This window comes from Rhinolophus sinicus, chromosome 14, assembly GCF_057876585.1.
Source record: "Rhinolophus sinicus isolate RSI-liver-muscle chromosome 14, RSI-T2T, whole genome shotgun sequence".
NCBI classification, from domain to species: domain Eukaryota; kingdom Metazoa; phylum Chordata; class Mammalia; order Chiroptera; family Rhinolophidae; genus Rhinolophus; species Rhinolophus sinicus.
The window spans coordinates 130181942-130207802 of NC_142514.1; the positions used below are offsets into that span (position 1 = coordinate 130181942).

Genomic DNA, 25861 nt, shown 5'->3' on the forward strand with positions numbered 1-25861 from the left:
AGAGCAGCTCTTTATAAGTATGTGTCATTTGTAAATTAGGGAAAGCCTGCCACACTTTCTGAAAGTGCCTTGTTACTGTGCCAGCTGTTACTAAAAGCGCTGTTTTGAAGTCTAATACACCTGGGTTTATATAATGAGCTTACCACTGATTACTTCTCTGACTGTAGACGTAAAACTTCACCGAACCTTTAAGTTCATCATCTGTAAAATGGGACAAGACCATCTATAGGATTTTTGTGAGGATTTGAAAAACATACATCAAGCCCTTAATATGGAGCCCGATATACATATAATAAGTACTTAGTGTTAATTGTGTACCTTAGCTCAGGTACTTCTTATCTAGTGTTTTTGGTACTAGTTTTATAAAATTCTAGTTTATTTGGTACTACTAAATATTTCTCTATCTTTAGAAATATCTAAAGAAATATTTAAAAGAATCTTTTTGGAGCTATTTAACAATATTTTATTAAAAAATTCCTCTTAAGTATCACTTATTTTAATGGCCAGATTAGAATGACTTGGTAAAACTGTCCTTTATTTTATAATAAAATTATTTTAGTTACAATGTTTTCTGTATTACAAGCCATTGCTGTTTGAGTAATGAATAAAATACCTTAAAGCAGTGCTCACCAAGACGAGTTCAGCTGCCGGTTGCATCAAGTCCTAACTAGTGATTTGAGGCAAATTATTTTTTTTTATTGGTAATTTAAAAAAAAAAATCTGTAAAACTCCCTTTTACACACGAGTAGTGTGAGGATCAGATGATTTCCTCATGTGAAAAGTACACTGTAAACCTGGCTATATAATATAAGCTTTGATTTTTATGTGTCATATTTTATATCTTTTTTTAGTGTTAAATGAGCACCTTGATATTGGACATAAGTATTTCCTGTTTTTGTTTTCTATATGATTTATGCTTAAGGTTTCAGGTTCAATAATGACTTAAAAATATGTGCTGTTTCATTGCAACTTGTTCTCTGTTTAAATAGAGAACCAGATGGGAGTTCGAAATGGAGATTGTAATACCACACTCAATTGTTTCTCTTTTAAAAAAACAGGGCTGATGGTGTTATGAGGACAATGAACACAGAAAAACTCCTAAAAACGGTACCAATCATTCAAAATCAAATGGATGCCCTTCTTGATTTTAATGTAAGTTGATTACACAAATGCTTTTATAATTTAAGATTATAAAAAATTACATCATTATAGTTGATTAGAGTTTTTATTTTCAGGTTTTCATAGACTAATTTTTTTCACACTAATACCCTGTTTGGCTGAGGATTTTCATAAATGTGGTCTCAAATCAGATTACTTTCCGTTTTTATAATTGTTTTAGATTTACTCTGATTTCTTTGGTGGTGTTTCTCTATCTCTAGAATTATGGAGTATACAGTCATCCTTCGGTATCCACAAGGAATTGGTTCCACGACCCCCTGCAGATACCAAAATTCACAGATGCTCAAGTTCTTATATAAAATGGCGTAGTATTTGCATATACCATATGCACATCTCCTGTATACTTTAAATCATCTCTACGGTACTTATAATACCTAATACAATGTAAATGCTGTGTAAATGGTTTTTATACTGTATTGCTTAGGGAATAATGACATGAAAAAAAAGTGTACATGTTCAGTACAGATGCAGCCATCATAGGCCTAACTACACAGTACACATCAGCAACATTGTAACTTTAAAAAAATATGTTTTCTATCCATGTTTGGTTGAATCCATGGATATGGAACCTGTGGATATGGAGCACTGATTGTACAAGCTAAAGCGATGAGAGGTGAAGGAATTGATCTGAAAACCTGTTTTCTATTGATAACGGTTTTTAGATTATAAATGTGTATGAAAATTTTCTGTAGGAATAGCCAGCTTAATATTTCTATAAGGTTAAAGCCTAAAAAAATAATTTGGCGGTTCAAGGAACATAAACATTTAAAATTTTAAAATATTGCCAGTTTACACCCCAAAAAGGTTGAGCCAATCATTTGTCAGCAGGTATCTTTTTTTTTTTTTTTTTATCCTTACCAGCACTGAATAATACCTCGGTTTTGATACCTACTGGTTTAGTGCTCAAGAAAGGATATTGCAGTAGTTTAATTTGATTATTATATCTTAATTTATCTGATAAGTGAAGTTGAGCTTCTTTTCACATGTTATTAGCCATTTGTATTTTTTATTTTGTGAATTGTCTGTCATTTGCTTTATTATTAGGATTCTCTTTCTATAATGGAAATCAGCCTTGTTAGTATTCTGCAAATATTTACCAATTTGTTGCTTACTACTCAATTTTGTACTTAATGCTTTTCTATACCTAGCAACACATTCATTTTCAGCTGGATGTTTGTGTTATCTATAAAAGAGCTTAAAGTTCATTCAGTTTATCCTTTTGATTGATTGCTTCAGATAAAACTAAAGGTATTTCTAGTATTCTTGATAGACAAGTGCTGTTTGTTTGGTATAGCATAATTCAGTAATAATTGTAAATATTGATCATTCATGTGTAAGGTTATACACTAGGCTCTTTACACTCAGTACACCATTTAATTCTCCCAGTAACCAAATGAGGTAAAAATCCTATTATCATAACCATTTTGGAAGTGATGAGTTCATTTGTCATATTGAGAAAAGGTGTGTGTGTGTGTGTGTGTGTGTGTGTGTGTGTGTAGTTATATTTAAAAAGTATCTTCTACCTCGCTTAGCTTAGTGCCTTGGTGATTGTAGTAGCCATTTAGTAAATATTTGTTTTATTTTAAAATATTTGGTAAATCCTTCATGATTCAAAGTGAACTTCCACCTAGAAATGGCTTTATTTTACAATTAGAAGTATTTAATGTTGAAATGAACTTCTAATTAAAACACTTTTGTGATATAGCCTAGGATTTCAAGAGTTAAAAGGTGCTTTTGTTCTCACTTCAAAACTAAATTGAATATCATAGGATGTTTGTTTGCTTCTGTCTTTAACATAAATCTGAACTCTTTGATTAAGATTTTTGCACTATTTGGCTGTAACTGATTACAAGAAATAAATTATTTTTTCCCTAATACACCTAAGTATTTGAATTCACTGTATTTTAATTTGCAGGAAGTCATTGTTATTTAAAACATAAGATTTGCTAATTCTTTTTCTTATTTTTCCCCAGGTTAATAGTAATGAACTTACAAATGGGGTAATAAATGCTGCCTTCATGCTTTTGTTCAAAGATGCCATTAGACTGTTTGCAGCATACAACGAAGGAATTATTAACCTGTTGGGTAAATATTGCTGTAACTTAATGACATTTTGTTTCTTATCTTGTGTCATATGCATAAATAAATACATTTAAATAACAACTCATGTTACTTAGAGCTGCGTAGAAATTTATTGAGATATATTCATTTATTGTAACAATTTATTTGGAGAAAAGAATTGTATACCTGTTACACAGGCTAAGTGATTACTATATTTTGCTGTGTATAATGTGTTCCCGCATATAATGCACACCCACGTTTTTGGCCCAAACTTTCAGGGAGAAAAAATCTCTTGTTTTAATTTTTTAATTCAAATTTTTGTTTGTTTACATTTAGGTACTTGTGTTTTGTATGATAAAGGAATTTTACCATTTTTTTTAACATAATGTGGTACAAAAAATTTGATGTAACAAATAATTACAGAACACAAGAACAGATATAACGTGTAAGAAATGTTATGTACTGGTAACAAATATACGATATTTACGTACCATAGAAGGCCAAGAACTCTTTGTTGTTGCAAGTTTGTTGTAAGTTTAATAAAACCGATTATCGTATTTCAGGGTATTATTTTGCATACAGATACCATTATTGATTTCTAGAGTTACAATTTTAACTCATAAGCATAAATAAAAGAACTGAAAACATTTATATAGACATGGAGTTAGTACTCTCCATGTATAATGCACGTCCTTATTTTTCCCTCACAAATTTGGGCAAAAAAAATGCAAAATATGGTTCTTATTGTTAGAACTGGAATATTTAGCTAGATGAACTTTATTTTTTAGATACATCTGTGTTTTCTTCTATTAGTTTTATAATTTTTAAAAACATAAAAATGCCTTGAAAATTAAGTTGGAATTTTTCTGTCCCTGAAAAATCTTATTTCCTCACAACTTACTTCATAATGAACTTTAACTGTAAAATTGACATTTTTTCTAAACTTAATTTGAAAATTGATAATTATTTTAAATGCCTTAAACATTTATTTTTAAGAATGAGGTGTTTTGAGGTCTTTCAGGAATGTGTGGTGCTTTATTGTGTATTAGGTATACAGTTGACCCTTGAACAACAAGGGTTTGAACTGCGTGGGTCCACTTAGATACGTATATTTTTTTGATGTGGTAAATATATTTTCCTTATGATTTTCTTAATAACATTTTCTTTTCTATAGCTTACTTTATTGTGAAAAATATACTAGTTAATACATATAACATACAAAATATGTATTGTTTATGTTATCAGTAAGGCTTCTGGTCAACAATAAACTATTAGTAGTTAAGTTTTCAGGGAGTGAAAAGTTAACAGGCAGATTTTTCACTGCACGGGGGTCAGGGCGCTCATTCCCTCAGGTTGTTCAGGATCAACTGTATGTGGAATGCAGTTAATTTTGCCTAGGAATGCTCATTTTTTTCCCCAGTGGGATTTGGATGGAGTGAACAAATAATAGTCTGCAAAGAATGCCGAAGTACAAGTGTCAGATATCAAATGTGTTTATTCCAGTGTGCTTGTTCTGCCCCCAGTTCTTTTTACTTTGTTTAGAATTTATTTTAATTTGTTTTTCATTGGCTGGGGTAACACGAACTTACTCAGGGATGCTTTTTAGTCCATGGAGATAGGGAAGTTGGGCTTATTTCTTTTGAAAAATGGAGTGTTTTCTATAAAACTTTGGAAGGCACAGTCTTCCAGTCTGTGCTTACTGTAAATTAAGCTCTTTATCACTGTTTATATAGTAAGTTTAAATGAACTTTCCAAGTGATATTTGGCCATGATTAAGTAGCCATCTTTGTTACTATGTCATTAGTAAGAATATTTGGACTTAGAAGTTAGTGCTGTTTTAAATGGAGTAAAGGGTGATATGTATTGACATAGAAATACATATGTAGGGAATTATGAGGGAAGAAATATTATGGAAGAAACTGGTAATGTGAGTAAAGTCAAGTAATTTTACTGTCTTTAATAGCATGTCTGTTTTAATTTGCTTTAAATAATTAAGCTAATTTAACTGATGTTTTCCTATAGGGTGAGTGTGTTTTCTGAGACACATGATCTCTTTGGAGGTATTACTGGTCTTTTTTGAGTGTTATATTTTGATGTGAGTAAAAGTATTTTTACATCTACTTTTGGCAGAAAAATATTTTGATATGAAAAAGAACCAATGCAAAGAAGGACTTGACATTTATAAGAAGTTCCTGACCAGGATGACACGAATCTCAGAGTTTCTTAAAGTTGCAGAGGTAAACTATCTTTAAGTGACTATGTCTCTTAATTTGCTTTTCGTCTTTAAGTGTGTTTTTTAAAGAAATCAGTCATTATTCAAGAAAAAAGAAACATCTTAAATATGATATGTATTCAATCATATTGATAAGCTGTATTGAATTCTCTTATGATATGAATATGATGTAGTATTGGATAAAATGTATCCTACATATTTAAATTAATATTGAATACTGAAAGGTAATCTATTTTAAAGTTATTTCTCTATAAAATTAGGTAGGTGGCACACAGTGGTGGCAGTGATTTTTATGTTTGGGATTAGCCATGTATTTTAGAAGATTTATTCTGTTAAATGTGGTAGAGACTATTCAATGTTAGTGAAAGTCTCTCTCCAGTGAGACTTGCAACTGGAGCCACATCATTCCAAATGTTTTATTCCCCTATGGAAGTGAATTTAGTGTATTTATTATTTATCATTGATTATGAAAACCATGCATATAGATTATAGGATAATCTAATTTTGCAAATCTGCTTAAGAAATAATTTTCTGAAATAGCCACAGAAGGCAGTTGTAATGCTTACAAGCAAGATAATTCTTGCTTGCACCGAGGCAGCTCTTAACCGTTTCTGTTTACCCTTTCTCTACCCTCTGCCATCACCACCATCTTGCTGGGGTAATTCATCCTGGAAGATGACTAAGCTATAATTGATCAATTATATTAAAGTAGTTAATCTGGAACTGGCAAGTTGTTGATTCTAGCTAGCTCTGTTACTGTAATGATAGTTTATTCTGTAACACATGTGCTATTAATCATCTATTTCATAAAGTCTTCTGCAGTTTATTTTCAATGTAAAGTATCTCTCAGGGAGAAATCAATGTTTTTTTCCATTTCTTAGGGTTAGTCACATAGTAAAACCAGAAGAAAAGGGTTTATGCTATGATTTCAGTAAATTCTTTAAGTTTTAATTTGTTGACTTTTCCGTTTGGCCTCTTAACGTTCTTTGGATTTGATAGTTATAGTCACTGACTTAAGTTTTAAGCCCTATTTACCTCCAGATCTGCTGGTTTTACTTAGTCTGATCATATTGATACATGTAGAGGTATCATCTGTTACCTCTACATCTGATACAGGTAGAGACCATCTGTTCCATATGATCTGAGAAATAGGAATACTCTCTTGCCCTAAAATATTCTTTCATGAAGCTGTCTTTGGGATTGCAAGTTCATTATATCTTAGTTCTTGGAGTAAAGGCATGAGTAACCTTTTCAAATGTGTTTCAAGGGGACAAATGTCTCAGCTAGTGATTAGCTATTAAGATCTCAGTTTGAATTATTTTATCAGGTTTTTCTACTGATATCATTCTGGAAATGGCCCTTGAGAGGTTGAGAAAAGGAAGAGAGAATGATGAGAAAATGAAACATAGCCACAGGGAGGGAAAACGGTTCTTTAATTTGAGTATTAGAATAAGTAGGAAGGGGTTTTATCTTTTTTGCTGGAAATTGTTTAGTGCCTGAACGTCATGAAAGCATGTTTGGTATTGCTTTGCTTTGTGGAGACAGTTATGTTCTGGTTAGATACCACTTGGCATTTGTGTAAAACCTGGCCTAATTGAGTGAACATAGGTTTTAAAAATTGGTATCTATGATGATTGCCTTGGAAAGTATTCTTTATGGAGAAAGACAAAGTCACTGTCATCAGTTTTGTTCTTTGACTTTATGCCCCCAAGGAACTTGTTTGTTTGTGATCAGCCTTTCTCATTTTTGCCATAGTGTTTTTATCATATGACAACTAGAAGTGGTGATGGGTCTTCCAAATGTGACAAGGTATAGGTACTTAGAAGATTTAGAGATGGTAACTTAATAGTGTTGGTGAGTTTCCCACTCTACTTCTTCTCCTGTTAGAACTTTTAGAGCCTACAAATAATATTTGAGCCCTTGGAAATATTGAATGATATCTTTGGAGATTAAATTTTCTTCTGATTTCAAAGAAGTCTATCTAAAATATTGTTCACAGTACTAGTCATAAATGTCATTTTCTAATTTTTTAGAAAACACTTATTATAATTTTAACTATTAAATACAACACTTCTTCTTCTTACAGCAAGTTGGAATTGACAGAGGTGATATACCAGACCTTTCACAGGTAAGTGTGTTGTTATATCAATTCACTGTCTGCTATGTATTGTTAGGTGTGAAGGACACATGATGAATAATATGCAGCCCCTGCTGTTAAGATCAGTGCAATTTTTCTTGACAGATTTTTAACATTTTGATGTATTGCTGAGGATTGTTCTTAACATCATGACTATATAGAATGATCTACTCACTTCTAATATTGGTAGAGCTGGCCACTACAAACCATTTCTTTAGTTTATTCCTTTTAATTTCTTTCCCATCATTATCACTGTAAAAAAAAGAAAGATCTGAACTTAGAGAACAGTATTTTAAAAACAAAATTTGCACTATACTATTGGTAGAGAAGTATTTTATACAGGATTTATTTTTATTTTAAACCTTCCTCTTTGGCTGTTTGTCCCAGGTAGGAGTATTAAATGGGGATAAACCTCAAAACATGATAGTGGAATAAGAGAGCAGGCTTTGTCCGTCTGTTTGAGTCCTGGCTGTGCCACTAGCTGGCCCTGTGATTTGGGGAAGTTACTCTCTATACTTCAGTTTTATCATCTCTAAAATGGATAAATTGCAGTATTCACCTCATAAGGTAGTTGGGATGATTTAATGAGTTAATACCTAAAAGACACAGCATTAAGCACTCAGTATTAGATATTATTATATTGTTTTTATCACGGTCTTCAAAAATATTTCTAGTAAAAAAACTTTAAATCTGCAATTTTTTTCTGCTTTTTCTGTTTGTTTACTGAGTATATTAAGAATGAAAGTACCTGGCATAAACTATCCTTATAACACTTGTATCCGCCCTCTCCTTAATAGTTGACTTCTATTGTACCTAATTTTAAATTGTTGTGGGACCTCTTTTTAAATAACGATTTTCATTTTATTTCTCTGTGCCAACTTTTTCTGATTCATCCCTTTGATCTTCAGGCCAAAAGTACTCAATAGATCTAGTTATGGGTTACATGTAAGGGAAATACTCTGCATTGGAGATACATTGACCTCATGAAGATTGAGTACATTCTTGTGGGCTAAATGTGAGAAGAATCATGCTAGAACAGTATGTGGTATAAGATGACTTGGTAGTTTCACATAACCTTTTACCCCACGTGCCCTGTCACCTTCACCCATCTTTTGTTTCAGAAACAGCCTTAGGACAGGTTGTCATGTGGCTGTACTTTATTCCTGGTAGAGAAACTGGTAGGCTTGGCCAGCCTCCCACCGCCCTCTTTATTGATGATCTCTGAGTGACTGGAAAGTGAACTAAAACAAAGCTGTTGATACTTTAGGGAAGATGGTGGTTATGTATGCACAACAGTAGAAATTTGAGATTATTCTTTATTATAAATTGTTCTTTTTAAGATGTGAAGTATCACGTTCCTTCAGTCTTCCTAATGTAGGTTTGGCTTTTAAAGAATAGCTAGATATATTTAGAACGGATCTTTAGAAATAGTTTGTTATTACTATTTTAACTTGGTGGTTTAATATTTGTAAGCCTCAGCTTAAATCCTTCAGAAAAATGTAAAGGACCACAATTTTAATTTAGGATTCTGTAGCATAGTAGTTAATATGTAGACTTTCAGGCAAGACATATTTTAGACCTTATGTTGGCTCCTGCTATTTATCAGATACATGATCTTCGATAAGTAACTTAAATTTTCACTGAGGTTATTTATTTGTAAATAGGATACACTAGTAGTGTCTTCCTTATAGTCAGTGCTTATATAGAAGGTAGCTAGCATAGTGCCTGTTGTGTTATAAGAACTTTTAAAACGTTAACTGTTACCAACATTCTCATCGTCTCTGACAATAGCTCTTGGAACCAGTGCTTCGCCTGCTGATTTAGCGAACATTTTGTTAGGGTTGTGTGACTTGCACACGTGTTCTCAGTTCAACATAGAAATCAGTGTTACAATCTAAAATTTTTGTTTTAATTTTCTACTGCTACTGTATCTGCCTTGTGCTGTGTGTGTGTGTGTGTGTGTGTGTGTGTGTGTGTGTGTGTGTGTGTGAGTGAGAGAGAGAGAGAGAGAGAGAGAGATGCAGGATGAAGGAAGTTGTTCAAGACATAATGGTTAGAGAAATTAGCTACTGTTTTTAGATCTCTGTAATCCAGAAATTTTGTATCTCAAATCCTAAAGAATATTTGGGGTAATTAAATGCCAAATTACCCCAAATTTGCTTCACTTAAAGGTAGTGTTCCTTCTTAGATCACTGAAAAGGTGATGTTTTCAAAGTAAGTCTTCATATTAAGTTGAGATTTGACATGTAGCCTGAGAGTTTAAAAGCTAGTCTTTCTTGTTTCAAAAAAGTTGAGGTATCTATTTCAATGAGGTTTGATAACTATAAACATTTGTGTAATCAGCACACTATTTAAGATGTAAATCAATTCCTTCACCCCCATTCTTGTGTTCCCTTCCAGTCACTCCCTAGTTCTCTCCACGAAAAAAATCACTGTTTTGATTTCTTATAGAATAATTTTATCAAATCTTGAAATTAATATAAATGGAATCATACAAGTATTTACTCTTGTATCTGGCTTCTTTTGCTCATCACAGTGTTTTGAGATCTGTCCATGTTGTTGAATGTACCACTAATTCATTCTTGTTTATTGCTGCATAGTATTTATTCCATTGTGTGAATTCACCACAGTTTTGTGTATCCATTTTCCAAATAATGGACTTCTGGATTATTTGCAGGTTTTTACTATTATAAATAAAACTACTTAAACATTGTTGAACAAGTGTTTTCTTATGGAGACACTTTTTATGTCTCTTGGGTAAATGATTAGGAATGGAATTTGTGTAATCACAGTAGGTGTGTATTTAACTTTATATAAAACGTCCAGATCCTTTTTCAAGGTGGATGTACTCCCACCAACATTGTGGGAAACTTGCAGTTGTTCCATAGCTTCACTAACATTTGATATTGCTAGTCTGTTTAACCTTAGTTATTCTAGTTGGTAAGAAGTTGTCTCTCACTGTGATTTTAAATTTTCATTTCCTTGATATTAAGTCTTCAGTTTCATTTATCAATAACTATTCAAAAATAGTTATTTTTGGACACTTTTCGTTACTCAGGAGTTTCTTATTAAGTACCAGGAATATGCTCAACTGTATGTCTAGCTTTTAGGAGTATGTTTCTATTTAAAATTCAAATAAGTTAAATACTTAAAAAAATGAAACACTTGCAGGATCCTCTTACTGTATCATGTTTACTTAGTCTTCATATTTTTTATCATATTATACGCCTTTCTAGTTGATGCTCATGTAATAAAAAGAACAATGTCATTCTTAGGTAGTTACAACTCCACTGTTAATTAGTTCATGAAGAATACACCTATTTATTTGTGTTGCTCTCCTATGTCAGATGATATTTGCTTTATTTTGACCAATGACCTGATTATCATGAAAGTCTTAATATTTGTACAATTTCAGGCCCCAAGCAGTCTTCTTGATGCTTTGGAACAACATTTAGCTTCCTTGGAAGGAAAGAAAATCAAAGATTCTACAGCTGCAAGCAGGTACATCATTTTTCATAGGGCAAAGAGCAGAGTGATGTTTCTGAGAGAGTAGATGAATCTAGCTCAAGTTCCAAGTTACTTCTCTTTATCTTGATTGATCATGTATAAAATGGGTTTAATGACAGTAGCATCCTCATAGAGTTGCATAGAGTCAAGGATTAAATGGATTAATACATGTAAATTCTTGGAATAGTTCTTGGTCTTCAATAAATATTAGCATCTATTAAGGTGATGACAGTAACTACTTGGTTTAGAATTGTGTGAATAGTGAATAGAATAGTGTGAATAGTTCTCTTAAAGATGATAATGCAGTCATTGGTGTGGTGTTTTATAAGATGCCTTTTACAAATGTGATTAACCCTCACAACAGCCCTGTGAAATATGCAGTAGTAACTCTGGACCTCAAACCTAGGATGTCTGACATCAAATTTCATCATCTTTCACTAATGCTAGTTCATGGGGTTGATTATCGACATATTTTAATCAGTCTATTAAGCTTTGACCGTATTCCCAAGACTGGGACTAATTAGTCTAGCAAGTTGAAAGTAACAGACCATCTCACATTGACCTTGTAACATGATTTCTGTGTTGGGTGGTGACATGAGTAATTGTCGTTGTGTTCTTATGAAGATTTCCTTTTAATAGTATGAAGAAAAAGTTTGAAGTATAATGAGAACCTTCCTGCTTTTTAGACTTTTTGATTGTTGTTTCAGAACTTGGTTTATTTTTATCAACAAAAATTTAAGTAATTTCTAAAGGAAACTGTTGTTACTGAGTTTTAATAGTTTTTAATTTCAAATAATGCTCTTTGAATTTTCTAGTAGTTTTTAGACGTACAAGCCAAAATTATAAGGCCCAGTTATTTGAGAAAGTAATGAAAATATAGCTGAGTAGTGCAGGGATACCTATTTATCTCATGTTTTTTATCATAAAATTTGTTGGGCTCTTGCGTTTCTGTCACAACTATGTTACTTGTCTTCTGAGTTGTATGTCTATATTGGCTCATTTATAAAATTGATTTTACATAAAATTTAAATAGTTTTGTCATTTGTGTGCTTAGAATAGAAATTAGTTATGTTTGGTGTGTGATAAAAGGAAAATGAATAAAGGTCACTGAGGATTAGTTCTTCTGGTTATAATTCTTTACCATTTTGCTAGAATTAGCATTTTGGAATTTAATGTTGAGGTTTATAATATGGATAAGGTTTTGGTATAAGGGAAAGAAGGTGGCTTACTGTGAATCTGCCAGTGAGAGATGTTGCCTTGTGCATGTATAATACGTATGAAAAGGAAATTAGAACTCAGCAAAAGTGTAGCAGAGAGAAAGGGTGCCAGATGGACCAGTGACTGGAATGAAATTGATCTTTTGAAGGGACCTGTAGTCCTCTGGGAACTATACCTTTGGGTTATTAAAAAGGAAACATACCTACACACATTATTTATTACAGGGACTCATGTTTTAGTGTTCTGTAGTAGTACTGCCAAAACCCAGGCTGGAAGTTAACAGAGAATCATTTCCTGTAAGAAACTCAGTATTTTTTACCCACCTGGGTTTTCGTGGAGTATGTGAGCTCTTTCCTAATTTCATGGGTTCCCTCCCTTGGGGTTTAGAAGAGGCAGTGTCCCACCCTTATTGTGAAGGCTTTCTAAAATCTAACAGTTATTTAAAGCAGTGTGTGTAAATGCTAATAATCCTCTAGGTCACTGGATAGAATATTTCCTATGAAGTACTGGTTTTGACTTCATAAGTTCATAATTATAGTGCTCATCCATGGCAAGGCTGCCAGACCATTTCATAACCAGGTTGTAATGTGAAATGCTTGGCAAAAAGCCAAATTACCTTTGTCCAATTATTCTAGGGCGACAACACTTTCCAATGCAGTATCTTCCCTGGCAAGTACTGGCCTGTCTCTTACCAAAGTGGACGAAAGGGAAAAGCAGGCAGCATTAGAGGAAGAACAGGCTCGTTTAAAAGCTTTAAAGGTAGGTGTGTGCATTCTCTTTATTTGGAAAAACAGGTACATGTGTTCATAAAGTAATTAGGACCTCTATAGAAACTAACTATATTTAATGTGTAGTTATCCAAATGGGGTGACATCTAGTACATAGTCTAATTTTTCATCCCAACATTGAATGACTAGTAAACAGTCAGTGAATACCTTTCTGCTGTCGAAACAAAATTAGAAAATTAGCTTTTTACAGAGGCCATACAAAGAAATCTGGTTTCTGGATTCCTTATGGTAGTTACCTTTCTCAACAGGAACAGCGCCTAAAAGAACTTGCAAAGAAACCGCTTACCTCTTTAACAACTGCAGCCTCTCCTGTGTCCACCTCAGCAGGGGGTGTAATGACTGCACCAGCCATTGACATATTTTCTACCCCTAGTTCTTCTAACAGGTAGGTGGAGGCTTAAAGACTCCCTCGAAATACTTAGGTTTAAAGAGTCCTCAGAGAAATTTTGCAGAGCTTTTCAGGTTTAGTTTGACTTACCAGTTTTAATCATAAATTCAAGCAAAGGAGGTGGTGATAAAGTGGTGGTGGAGGTAGATAACTAAATATAAAGTGATAAGAGTTTTCATTTTGTATACTTAGGAAATGGAAGATGGCTAAATTATAAATTTATACTAATTGGAATATGGTGTTTTATCTCTGGCAAACATTTCACTGTATAAAAGTTAATCATAATTAAAAACATTTATGAAGTATCTAATCGTTCAGGACCCCTTATAACTCTTGCAGATATGTGTAATGGGCATTAAACATACTAATATTTCAAAATATCCTTTCATTGGATATTAAGTGTCTTACATGTCTATTCCTGGTGTTAAAATCAGTACCCTGGAATATAGTAAAAGTTTAGTTGCCAGATTTCTGTGGTATTGAAGCCTACCAAACCAACTTCAATAATTTCGTTGCTTAAGTTTAGCTACTTAACAATGGAAATGTGATATTTCCAGGCAAATTAGAATAATTGGCTTTTTCAGATATGTCCTGTCTTTTACCTCACAGTAGTTTAAAGTAGAAGTTTGGAAGTTCAGTTTGAATCCTAGCTCTCTTTATTTCTTAATCTTCTTTAAAAAACAAAAAACAAAAAAGACACCTCAGTTTCCAAACAAGATAATGTGTGATATAGGTCAGGGGTTCTCAGTCTTTAGCAAGCATCAAAATCACGTGGAGGGTTAATTAAACCACAGATTTCTGAGCCCCACCCCCAGTTTCTGATTCAGTAGGTGTGGGGTGAGGACCAAGAATTTTCATTTCCAACAGGCTTCCAGATGACAAGTATAGGATTTAGCACAGTATATGTTGTTATTAGCACATGATGAATGCACCATAGAGTGAGATGGGGTTTTTTTGTTTGCTTGCTTTTCTTTGATTTTATTGTTGCTGTTTATTTTATTAATTCATCCTTGAAAGGTCTTCCTGTCCACCTGCGGACTCCTATCGCAGCTCAGTATAACTTATACTAACTCAACTTCTACCTGCTCCCTAAAGTCTTAGTAGATGTTTGTTGAATTTAATTATGTTTTTCTCTCCGCTATATTTTTTTGTTTGGTTTTGTTTTTGTATGCTGCTTTCCTTAGTCCCCAATAAAATAACATTGAACCCATTGAGTGTCAAGTTTTCCATTTGGGGACCTTGAAAACAAGTCTGTCATGGGGAGATAAATGAAAAAGCATGCTGATTGTTTGCAGTTGAAACAAGTACTAAATAAAGAACTGATTTGACTATATTTCACTTAAAACATTCAAAAGTTTTCACCTTTTTAATAGTAATTGTGGGCAAATCTTACAGCCTATTACAAAATGCTTATTGCATATTTTTTATTTTTCCTCAAAGCAACTAAATCCATTTGCATTTTTATTTATCTACCTATAAAACTGTTTTTTATATGTCAGAAAGACATGCCTTCAAAACTTTGTTTTAGAGTAAGTATAAAAGTGATCTGTGCTATGTACACATGTAACGTCTCAATTCATGGAAACTCTGGGACTTTTTTTTTTTTGAGTTGATTTTCCTTAATCACATAAACGTCTTGTGGTAAAAAATACATCATGTAAGTAGTGCCCCCTGGAGTTGTGTAATGGGGTGAATCTGCTTAAATTGATGTCATATATGCATGGATAATTTTTGCCTGTGTTGTAAAGCAGTAGAGGTGAGGTTAACAGGTATTTTACTTTGTTAGGGGTATTGGTATTGCAAATGCACTTGAAGTTCTTGAAAGATTAGAAATAGGAAAACAAATTTCCTTCAAAAATTAAAATTTCCATGATGTTTATATTTCAGAATCACGTTGTTTAGGTTCATGTCAATAAAGAAATCAGTTTTTTACTGGGGAAGTTACTGATCCTTTCCAGAGGGGTATTATTTGAATCCTTTGTAAACTTAAGATATGGTATTTGAATATTTTTTAGGCCTCCTTGGGGTGTGCTGTTATATGAGGAATATGCAACTGCTGCCTAGCTGAAACTGTTCCTCCTTTTGAGATGTATTAATGGGGCTTTCTCTCACTTTTTAAAAAATGTTTTTATTTACTGGAGGGCGGGGATAGAAGGGAGTGGCTAATGTAGCAAAGTTTACCTATTGAATAAACCATCTTTTCAAAATATTTTCCTAGCACATCAAAGCTACCAAATGATCTGCTTGATTTGCAGCAGCCAACTTTTCACCCACCTGTACTTCCTATGTCAAGTGCTTCTCAGGTAGCAAATACATGGGGAGGTAAGCATTAAAGAATTCTACTTTATATGTTATAGAGGCATCTCCCCTTCCTATTCTGTGGTATTTCATTTATTTGTACAGTTTTTGGTTACACTTGATACATGAGAACTTGAAAAATATTAAAAATGACAATAAAGTCATTTTGCTCCTTGAAGACTTTTTCACTTATTTATAAAGTAATTTTGGAATTCAAGTTCAATTAAATTATGAAATGAGGTTTAATGAAGATGAAGAAGATGGACCAAATGTATGTTTAAGTATGAAATCATTCTTCTAGTATTGCATTTCTATTCTATAATCAGTAAATGCATAATGGTTATTTTACTTTTGGTATAGGGAAAAAAAAATTACTTGCAGGAGAAAAAAAACTCACCTTGTGTAAGTATATGATAAAGTTCTAATAAAACTCAGATGGTGTTACCAGGCAGTGAGCTGTTCTGACTAGGAAGGATTGTCATGATAAACTTATCCTACTTATACTTTAGATGTTGATTTAATTCAGACTTATAAGATTTTGGTATTCAAAAAATTAGCAACAGGAATGTTTGGTGCCCTTGAGTAGTTCTTTGGTCTTGAGGTGACCATATGACCATGACCTTGGCATCTTTGAAGGAGTGAGCCTAGTTTACGTGAATTTTTAAACAGTTTTGCCTGGACATTTAGTATGTTTTCAAATCATTTCCTTTGGTTAGGTTTGGTGATTTTGTTTGTATATATGTAAGTATTGTTTTACAAATACTCAAATATTATTTGGAAGGGAAAGGACAGTGTCTAAAGAACTATAGAAAATGGCAAGTTACCTTAAAGTTTATATTGGCTCACAGATAAAATCTGAATTGGTTGATTTACCTCTCATAACAAAGATAAATTAATTGTTCTGGTGAGTTTTAATGGTATCTGAATTAGACTTTTTTCACTTTTAATGATTTGAGTTTTAAGAACTTTTTTGTTTTATGTATTTATTTCTTAAGGCTCTATTTTGTATAATCTCTGAAGGTAGGAGTTTTTAAATATGTTGTACAGTGCTATATCCCCAATGACTGATACATATAATAGGTACTTTGTGAATATTTGTTGAATGAGTGAACGTTTTATTTTTTTCTAAACTGGTTATTTCTGGTTCATGATAAGGCAGAGGACAGGAATAATGAAACTAAAATGCTAGATTTTTGGACTAATTTTTTGAGCCACAACTTAGTTAAAAAAGCTCATTGACCGACTCAGAAGGACAGTTTAATTTAGCTGAATTTTAAGATCTGGGAGTAGTTTCTAAAAATGATAAAGTCAACAAATTTGTAGAATTATTTGTCTGAATGCACTGTAGATTGCCAATTAAGATTAAGAAAGGAGTTTCTTAATACACTAATGGTGATTCCTAGTTTTAGGATTTTTAATCTGCCCAAATTTACATGCTTAATGTACATTGCTTTAGACTAGGTTAGTAGAATTAATATGACCACTTACGTAATTGTAGCTTGCTCCCCCACCACCGTTTTTTAAGTAGTTTTTCTAAATTAAGGCTGAAAAGTTTTCTTTCCAAACAGATGAAAATTTTTACAGAAGGCTTAATGAAAACTAATATAACATTTCAAAAAAACTGAACTCTGAAATTGTTTTGTCTGGACCCCATGTACAATTCTAACAAAGACAAGTTGAAGTTCCTGCCTAGAAGTATTGAGCTCATATTTGAAGGCAGATAATTATAAGTAATTTGAGCCTGTAAGAATTGTTCTACGTTCTAAGAAATATCCCATAGCAGTCTATGTGTGAATACAGTATGTTGGAATACATTTAATTGTGTTTTATTTTTCTATTTTTGGTTATTTTGCTTTATGTACTGTTTCCATCAAAATTTTCCCTACGTTTTAACATTAGGCTTGCTCTGTACAACTGAGACTGTTAAAAGTGTTAAAAATACAAATGAAGTGTAGTGGGAACAGAGGCAGGAGCAATTGACTATTATTTTTCCAAAAGCTTAAAGTCATACATACAAGGAAAGGATGGTGATCTTCACTATGAACTCCTCAGTTTAAGAAGAATTAAATCTTGTCTTGACTTTCATATAAAGATATTTGGTGATATGTTCAGAGCTTTGACCTCTGCATATTGGATAGCTGGAGTATTTTAAGCTAAGAACTTTGATAATTTTGTCAGTGTATTGTTGATTTCCATGACTTTCAGATTAAGATTTTTTACTTCATTTTTTAAATTGAAGTTAGACTGAGATAAGTAAGTAAATCTTATGTATAAAAAATTTTGATTATAATGAAAAATATTTAAATGTTTTTGAAATAACGTAACGGTTTATATTATGCAGCTTTTATAGTGTGTGACTAAACAAAAGATGTGATTTTTGATGATTCTAAAATTTTATTCTATGCTTTCATATGCTGAAAATGGATGTTAATATCAGATTTGGTATTTAATTTAGTTCTTATCATAAACACCACAGAAATGATGTATACTCCCAGTTACAGATAGGTAGTGATACAAAGTTAAAGGAAAGTAAGTTTTGCATGTTTATGTGAAAGGCATTTAAGATTCCACCTAAAAATGAACTTAGAACACAAGCTTTCCTGTTCTTCTTATCGCGTTGTTAATGAGCCTTTGAATTTTTAAGAAGTGGTCTGGAGTCTAAATAAGCACTTGGTGTTGAATACTAATAGCTGAGAAAATTTAAGTTTTCATGAACACTTTGAAAACTGAGTTACAGCAGTTCTAAAAATATACAGTGTTACCAATATTGTATATTTTAGGGAAGATTTCAAATTTTAATTCAGGCAAAAAAGAATTAGCCATTCTGAAGTTTAATTTGCATTACTGTCGGCTAGCATGAAACAACGTTTTATGAAAAAACTCAGTTTTCTGTGTGTAAAAAGTATGGAGTATCTCAAGACTATGACTGGATTGGTTCTATTTTAATCATTTTTAAAAATTTTTTCTATGACTAGTGTAACAAAATTAATCTTCCAAATGAATAATTATAAAAATAATGGGGAAAAAAACCTATTATTTTTAAGAAGTTTAAGGAATTTAGAATAGAGTTGCCAGTCTAGTGAATAAAGTTTAAGTTGGAATGGCTGGAACATTATTTTTTTGTCTTAATGAATGCTTTTATTATTTATAGTATAGTGTCTGTTAGTCCACTGACACCACCTAGATTACTTGTAGTGTTTTGTCGAGTAGATGAAGACCTGGTTTTTCATACTGTCTGATTGACCTACATACAGATGCACTTGCACATGTTTCTGCATATTCTTCTCTAGGATGTTTCATATAATAGGAAATGGTTGATATATGTGCTTAGGTAAAACAGTGTCCGTCAGTAGAACAGCAGATAACTACCATGTTTCCCTGAAAATAAGACTGGGTCTCATATTAATTTTTGCTCCAAAAGACGCATTAGGGCTTATGTTCAGAGGATATCATCATGAAAGGTCATGCTAGGGCTTATTTTCCGGTTGGGGCTTATTTTCCGGTTGGGACTTATTTTTGGGGAAACACGGTAGTCACCTTTCCAGAACATGTCTTTTCTCACAACCCAGTGGATCTGTTACAGAAATGTGTGGCCTTTTCCCAAATGACGTCTTTCATGGCTTCTTTTGCATGGAAAACTAGAGAGATGTGAGCTGTTCTGTGTTGCTTACTTGTCCAACGGAGTATAGTGTACTTTAAAAACTCCATGCAGCTATTGAATATTTAAAAATAGTACTTTCAACCAAACGGATAAACTCTAAACTTACTGCAGCTGCTTTCTTATACAAGAAGTTACAGTGGTCATCATTGTATTTTTATTTTTAGTACATAAAGTCCAACTTATATCTGACTATTTTCTACTTTTTATTTCTGAATATTTTTTTAAATTCTTTTCCCCCATTGTTCCATTTATTGTTGAGGAGAGGGGTGGAAAAGATGTGAAAAATGATTCATTTGAGTTTGAATAGTATACCAGTGAATTTTAATACATTTATAGGACTTTACTTTTGGGTGTGAATTGTTTCATAGTAATGCTTATTAATTCCTAGAAAAATCCTTAAGTGATACAAAACTTAACGTTTTAAAAAAATGATTTATTATATTTAAGCCAGTGACCTCAATTTTTTCTTCATATTTTTCATTTTTAAATAGTTACAGGGTTTGTGGAACACTTGCTTTTAGTTTATTGACTTAAAGGAAAGTATGTCTGTATTGTAGTGAATGAGCTGGTCTTCAGGCTGTTGCTGCCCTTATTTTTCCATCATACAGCCTTAGAGTAAACTACAGTGCTTAATACTGTGAAGGTACCGCAGTATTTTTCATTGAGGGTCACAAACTAGACTAGAGAAGAACAGGTTGCTGGTTAGAGGTACAGGAGTGTCTTCTCATTTTTGTTGTGTTACAAGAGAAAAAATTACGACGCTATATTTTTGCTGTTTTTTCCTCTCTCCATTCACTTAAGGTAGGATGAATGGTTTTCAATCATTAGAATGACAGTTATCTTGAATGAGGTATAGGCACAGTAGATACCTGATTCTAAAACAACTTTTGGTGTAGAATTTGATAATAGTATATATGGTAACATTCTAGTAGGGAACAATACTTTGGTTATTTCTTCAGCAAATCATTTAAAGCCTAAATGATTTGGCTTTAAAACTCTTACTGGCCTTCAGAACTGTTCAGTCTACTAAACGGCCAATCTTCATCTCTGTTGTTAATTTTTCTAAAATTCCTTTCCCCATCGTTAGACCTTTTCTTCATCTTTACTTCCTACCTCTGAACCTATACAAGAGTTATCTGCACATGTTAGAAACAGCCTTTTACCCCTAATTCCCTTTGTTTTTAGAAATTTTACTTAATACTGCACACATATCAATTGTTTATATCAGTTATTTGAGTAAACATAGCTATGCCACCAAAGCTAGTACATTCCTACTTAGAGCGGTGAACGTGGTTCAAAGTGTGTGGCTCTTTTTTACAGAAGGATTTTGGTTAATATTCTCTCTCTCTCTCTCTCTCTCTCTCTCTCTCTCTCTCTCTCTCTCTCTCTCTCTCTCTTTTTTTTTTAATTGGCTTCCTAATGTTGGAAAGTAGATCTATCCTTAGTGCACTACTGTTAATAGTAGTTAAGTGTAACAGACACATAAATTTTTTTTTTTCTGAGGATTCATTTTAAAATATGTTAAGTGTAGTTCTTCCATCTTGGTGATTTTGCATTTAAGATTAATATAAATAGTAATATAGCTACTACTTTTCACTTTGCATCTTTCGACTAATTATAATACTAATTAATTTACTTCCTTTCTTCATTTTGCTGTAATGCACTTGGACTACACAGATCCTTTCTCTGCTACTGTAGATGCTGTTGATGATGCCATTCCAAGCTTAAATCCTTTCCTCACAAAAAGTAGTGGTGATGTTCACCTTCCCATTTCTTCAGATGTATCCACTTTTACTACTAGGACACCTACTCATGAAATGTTTGTTGGTAAAGTACCATTTAACCTTTCTTTCCAATTAATGTTTATATTGCCTGAGTATTTTTTTTACGTATCCATTAATTATTTTTTAAAGCACTGTAATAATTACTTTGGATTTTAATATCACATTTTCAAATAAACTAAATAGCAATAATATAGTGAGGTTTTTAAATTTGCACTAGTATCTCTGATTTTGTTTAATGCAAGTTTTTAGGAAAGAAAATTTCCTTTGAAGTTGGACTTCTTTTAGTGTTTTGTTCTCTATCATATTATATTGCAATAGTCAAGCTGTCTAGCATCATGTTGCATCATGTTTATTACTTTAGAGAGTTGGTTATTAGGAGAGTCGATTGAAGAGTAATATCTCTTAAACTTACATACTTATTTCTGTGTGCTTACATTTTTCCCTCTGTATTTGGAAGCAACGGTCGTTGTATTAGTAGCTACCTTAATCTGTTTTTTTTTCCTTTTTGAACTGAATAGTAGAATTTTGGATTGTCTAAAATCCGTACATGCCCTCTGTCCCTGTCTTAAGGGTCTCACTTCATTATTAGCCTAGAGATAAATAAAAAACTAGAGAATGAAAAGTAACTTGACTGAATAGGCTTTAATTGCAGTATAAAAATCCATAAAAAGGCAGAATTTCACATAAAAATTATACAAGGAAGAGTCAATTTTTAAGTATGTTCTAAACCAAAATGTTTTTGAATCTTGCTAAGAAGATGCTAAACCTCTCTTAAAAGATGGTAAAACTGCTTTTATTTGATTCAAAGTAATAGCTTAAGGTGATGCAAATATAAATCATTTAATTAAAGCATCATGCAGAAAGTCCTTTGTGTACCCTAAATATAGATCATGCGGCCAGGCTCTGGCTGTTCTGTTAGATTTATTAGAGAGAGAGAGGAAGGGAACAAGGGAGATTAATAGAATGCAGTGGTTGGAGGTTTGAGAATGTTCCATGGCAGGTGCTCTAGTTGTATAAAACTAGCCTAATAGTTCCAAAGTTTAATTATTGATCACAATGATTGCTTCATGTCATTGTAATATATTAAAAATTATATAAAAAGTGGTTGAAACTAAATTTCACATTTTGTTACTCTACAAAATTTGTCAAATAGTACTTCATTTGCTTGGTAATGAGGGATTACTAGAGTTACCCTTGGAGTTTTTTTATTTTTTAACAAGTTTATATTTTCTATACATTTACTGAGTATGAACTAGTATATGTTTAATAAATATGGCTGCCTGTGTCTTTTTAAGTCAGTTTTCTTAACTTGGAGATACGAAACAGATATGTCTTTCCTTTGGAGCTATATGTTGTTTCCATCTTTTAGGTCAGATTAGTGCCTGAGCTTCAGCCTGTCAAATCTCTATGTACTGAAGAGGGACAAGATAGAAGACAGTAATCTTAAGTTAGAAATCGTAGCTATTTCACATTCAAGCAGAAGCAGAATAAAATATAAAAGCCATTGTGAGCGAGTTACTTAATTATTATTTTGGCTTTTCAAGGAAAGTCTGTAACAAGGAATATACTAGCAATGTCATTTTCCTAATATTTCTTAAGTTTACGGCCTATGGGTTGGGACAAGAATAAGACCAGAAAACAAAGCAGGTTAGTAAAGTTGATGGCCATATACTCCAAGGTGAGTAGGTGTATTTGAAAATCAAAATCATAGAATTGATAATTTAGAGTTTGCAAAGCCCTCTAGAGAATGTTTGGACCAGCTCTCAACTCTCTTACTGGTAAGAGATTATTATTACCATTTTATGAATGGATCACCTGCATCCCAGAAAAGTTAAATGCATCAAGATAATCCAGCTGGTGGGAGCAAAGCCCGAAGCAAGGGACCTGCACCTTTGCTCTGTAGTGCACTTGCCTTAGGGAAGTACAGGCTTTCATTTAAACCCCTTTATACTCTTTCTGAGAACAAATAGTACAAATGTAAGTCTAAAGTATACTTTTTAAAAATCACATCTGCTAAATTTTGTCATTAGAAAGAAAAGACATTATTAAATACTTACTTATTTTTTTTTTTTTTAAATGAAAATGAGTACAGGCGGGGAAATTTAAAACCACTGATGTCAACCATTAGGTATTAGTCTAGAACAACAGTCAGCAAAGTTCTGAGTCAGACTGTAAATATTTTTGGCTCATGAGCCACACAATCTCTGTCACAGCTACTCAGCTTTAACATTATAAAGTGAAAGAAGACATAGAAAATGCATAAGCATATAAGCTTGGCTTGTTTTCCAAAACTTTATTTACAAAGACATGCAGCTGTAGTTTGTTGATGCCTGTCCTAGAAGAGGCTTTCAATCCAAGTTAAAAGTTCCTAAGAAGTGAAGCTGTGTAATAAAAATTGAGAGTTTCTTACTCAGTACTATAAGCATGAAAGGTCCACCCAAGGTCTGCCAGTCAGTCCTAAAAGCTGCGTTGTCTAATTAGCCACTGACCACATATTGTCATTTAAACTTCAATTAAAATTAAATGTTAAATAAAATTAAAAGTTTACTTCAGTTGTATTAACCACATTTTCATTGCTCAGGTAGCACATATAAGTAGTGGCAACCATATTGCACAGGGCAGACCTATAGATCATTTCTGTTATTAGAAAGTTGTGTTGGCTAGTGCTGCTTTTAAACAGTGGTCAGCAAACATTTTGTGTAAAGAGCCAGATAGTAAATACTTCAATCTGTACAGGATACATAAAATCTATTGTATTTTCTTCTTTTGTTTTGTTTCATTTCTTTTCCTCTTTCATTTTTTTGTTTTATAACAACCCTTTAAAAATGTAAAAACCATTTTTAGCTCACATGGCTGTGTAAAAATAGGCCACAGCCTGTAGCTTGCTAACCCCTGCACTATAGAACGACCCAGAAAAATCAGAGGATAGTTATGTAGATACCCTCCAGCCCTTCTAAAGGAGGACTTTGATCTGATGATGTGATGCTCAGTGTACTAAGTAGCTTGTTCTCATTAAAGCTAGAGGAACACTGAACTGTAGGTCAAGGAGAGTGGGTTATGGTCCCAGCTGTGCCATGTCTGGGACCTTGTCTAGGCCTGCTTCCTTATCTGTCAAAGAAGACATTAGAAAACAGGATCGTATTAGCCAAGAAGCCGACTGCTTCATATTTTTTTTACCTAAGAGATGCAGTGTTGGTTATTTAAAAAAAAATTGTGAATGTAATATACCTATTTTAAATATAGTACTCATAATGGAGCCTTACGTGCTCTTTTTAGTAAGGCGTAATTTGAAGAACACCAAGTACTCGGACTCCCCTGGTTTTTTGTTTGTTTTTAATTACTCCGTTCCACTTTTAACTGTTCCTCCTCCTCTCTCTCTCTCTCTCTCTCTCTCTCTCTCTCTCTCTCTCCCCCCCCCTCCCCCGCCCTCCTTGTATGCCTTGTCAGATTCTTTTTGTGGTACTCAAGCTTATCCTAATACTACCCTTATGTGCCATGACCCTTCTACTGTAGCTGGTTTATTTGGAGGTAGGTAATGGTATATCTCTAAAATGTGTCAATTATGGAAGAGGGATTTGTCTTTCTTAAAAATAGTTTTTAAAATATTTATAAGGAAAAATACTTATTTGCTTTTAAAAAACACCATTTTTTTGGCCTGATTTTGTTTTCCTTGATTAGTCACCTTATTGTTTTGTGAGTGGATGCCTGTCATCGTCCAGTTACTTTAATCCATACTCAAAACTTTCAAATTCTCAGAAAAGTTTTGTAACATTTTTATATTATAAGCTTATGGAATTTAAAGCTCTTTGTATAGGTGTTAGTGATAGAACATTAGATAATTTTGGCTTAAGTTGTTGCACAGGTGTTACGAAGATTCTACTGGAAAAAAGCATGCTTTTCCAGCACTATGCAAAGGCCATAGAAATGGGAAGCAGTTTCTAGGGAGGCATGCCAATTTGATATTCATCTGTGTCTTTCCAGATATGTTCTAGCCAGTGTATTAGCAATAAAACCTCAAAATCCAGCTGATTTGTGTGTGTGTGTGTGTGTGCATAGGAGTTGATTAGTGAAATTGGCATGAAAAAGTAGGTTTGACAACAACTATAAAGAATTGAGATTCTTAACTGGCGGTAAGAATTGGACACCATTAAAGTATTTAAAAATGGAATTTATGAGGGCATTTGATGGAAAGAATGTTTGGAATCCAGTGAACTTGGATTTGAATTCTAGTTCCGCTCCCTAACCTGTGTGACTTTAAGCAAATATTTAACCTCTCTAAGCCTATGAAAATTGGGGTAATGTCTTACAGGATTGCCAGGAGGTTTACATATATGACTGTATAATGTCTAGCACTATCCCTGGCACAGGGATATCATTATTAGAACTATCATTAAAACTACTATTAAAAACCATCTTGTATATGCCGATCATTTCATATTTGGAATGTGCATCTTATCTAAATTATTAATTAATCATCAGGTACCATTTTGAACACTGATTGTTTTTGCATCGCTTTTAGATTTTAAAATTGCCAGCGATTGTTCACGTTTTTGGCCAGCCTTTGCTGTGAAAAGCTCAAGTTCATAAAACTTGAATAGTCCTGATGA

General features: G+C 32.9%; 1 protein-coding gene across 26 annotated transcripts in view; it reads left to right on the top strand.

Annotated features, from left to right (window-relative positions):
* PICALM (phosphatidylinositol binding clathrin assembly protein) overlaps nucleotides 1–25861 on the top strand; it is a 90764-nt gene that overhangs the window by 40264 nt on the left and 24639 nt on the right. For 8 of the 26 annotated variants that reach the window (XM_019739581.3, XM_019739583.3, XM_019739582.3 and 5 more), the window contains exons 5-12: nucleotides 1059–1152; nucleotides 3153–3264; nucleotides 5371–5477; nucleotides 7560–7601; nucleotides 11026–11111; nucleotides 12971–13094; nucleotides 13372–13508; nucleotides 15730–15833. In XM_019739581.3, the coding sequence (XP_019595140.2) occupies nucleotides 1059–1152; nucleotides 3153–3264; nucleotides 5371–5477; nucleotides 7560–7601; nucleotides 11026–11111; nucleotides 12971–13094; nucleotides 13372–13508; nucleotides 15730–15833 (806 nt within the window). Of the gene's footprint in view, nucleotides 1–1058; nucleotides 1153–3152; nucleotides 3265–5370; nucleotides 5478–7559; nucleotides 7602–11025; nucleotides 11112–12970; nucleotides 13095–13371; nucleotides 13509–15729; nucleotides 15834–21147; nucleotides 21298–24701; nucleotides 24783–25861 lie in introns of all 26 variants that reach the window. The other 18 variants (XM_019739575.3, XM_019739577.3, XM_019739576.3 and 15 more) reach the window with 5 other exon arrangements.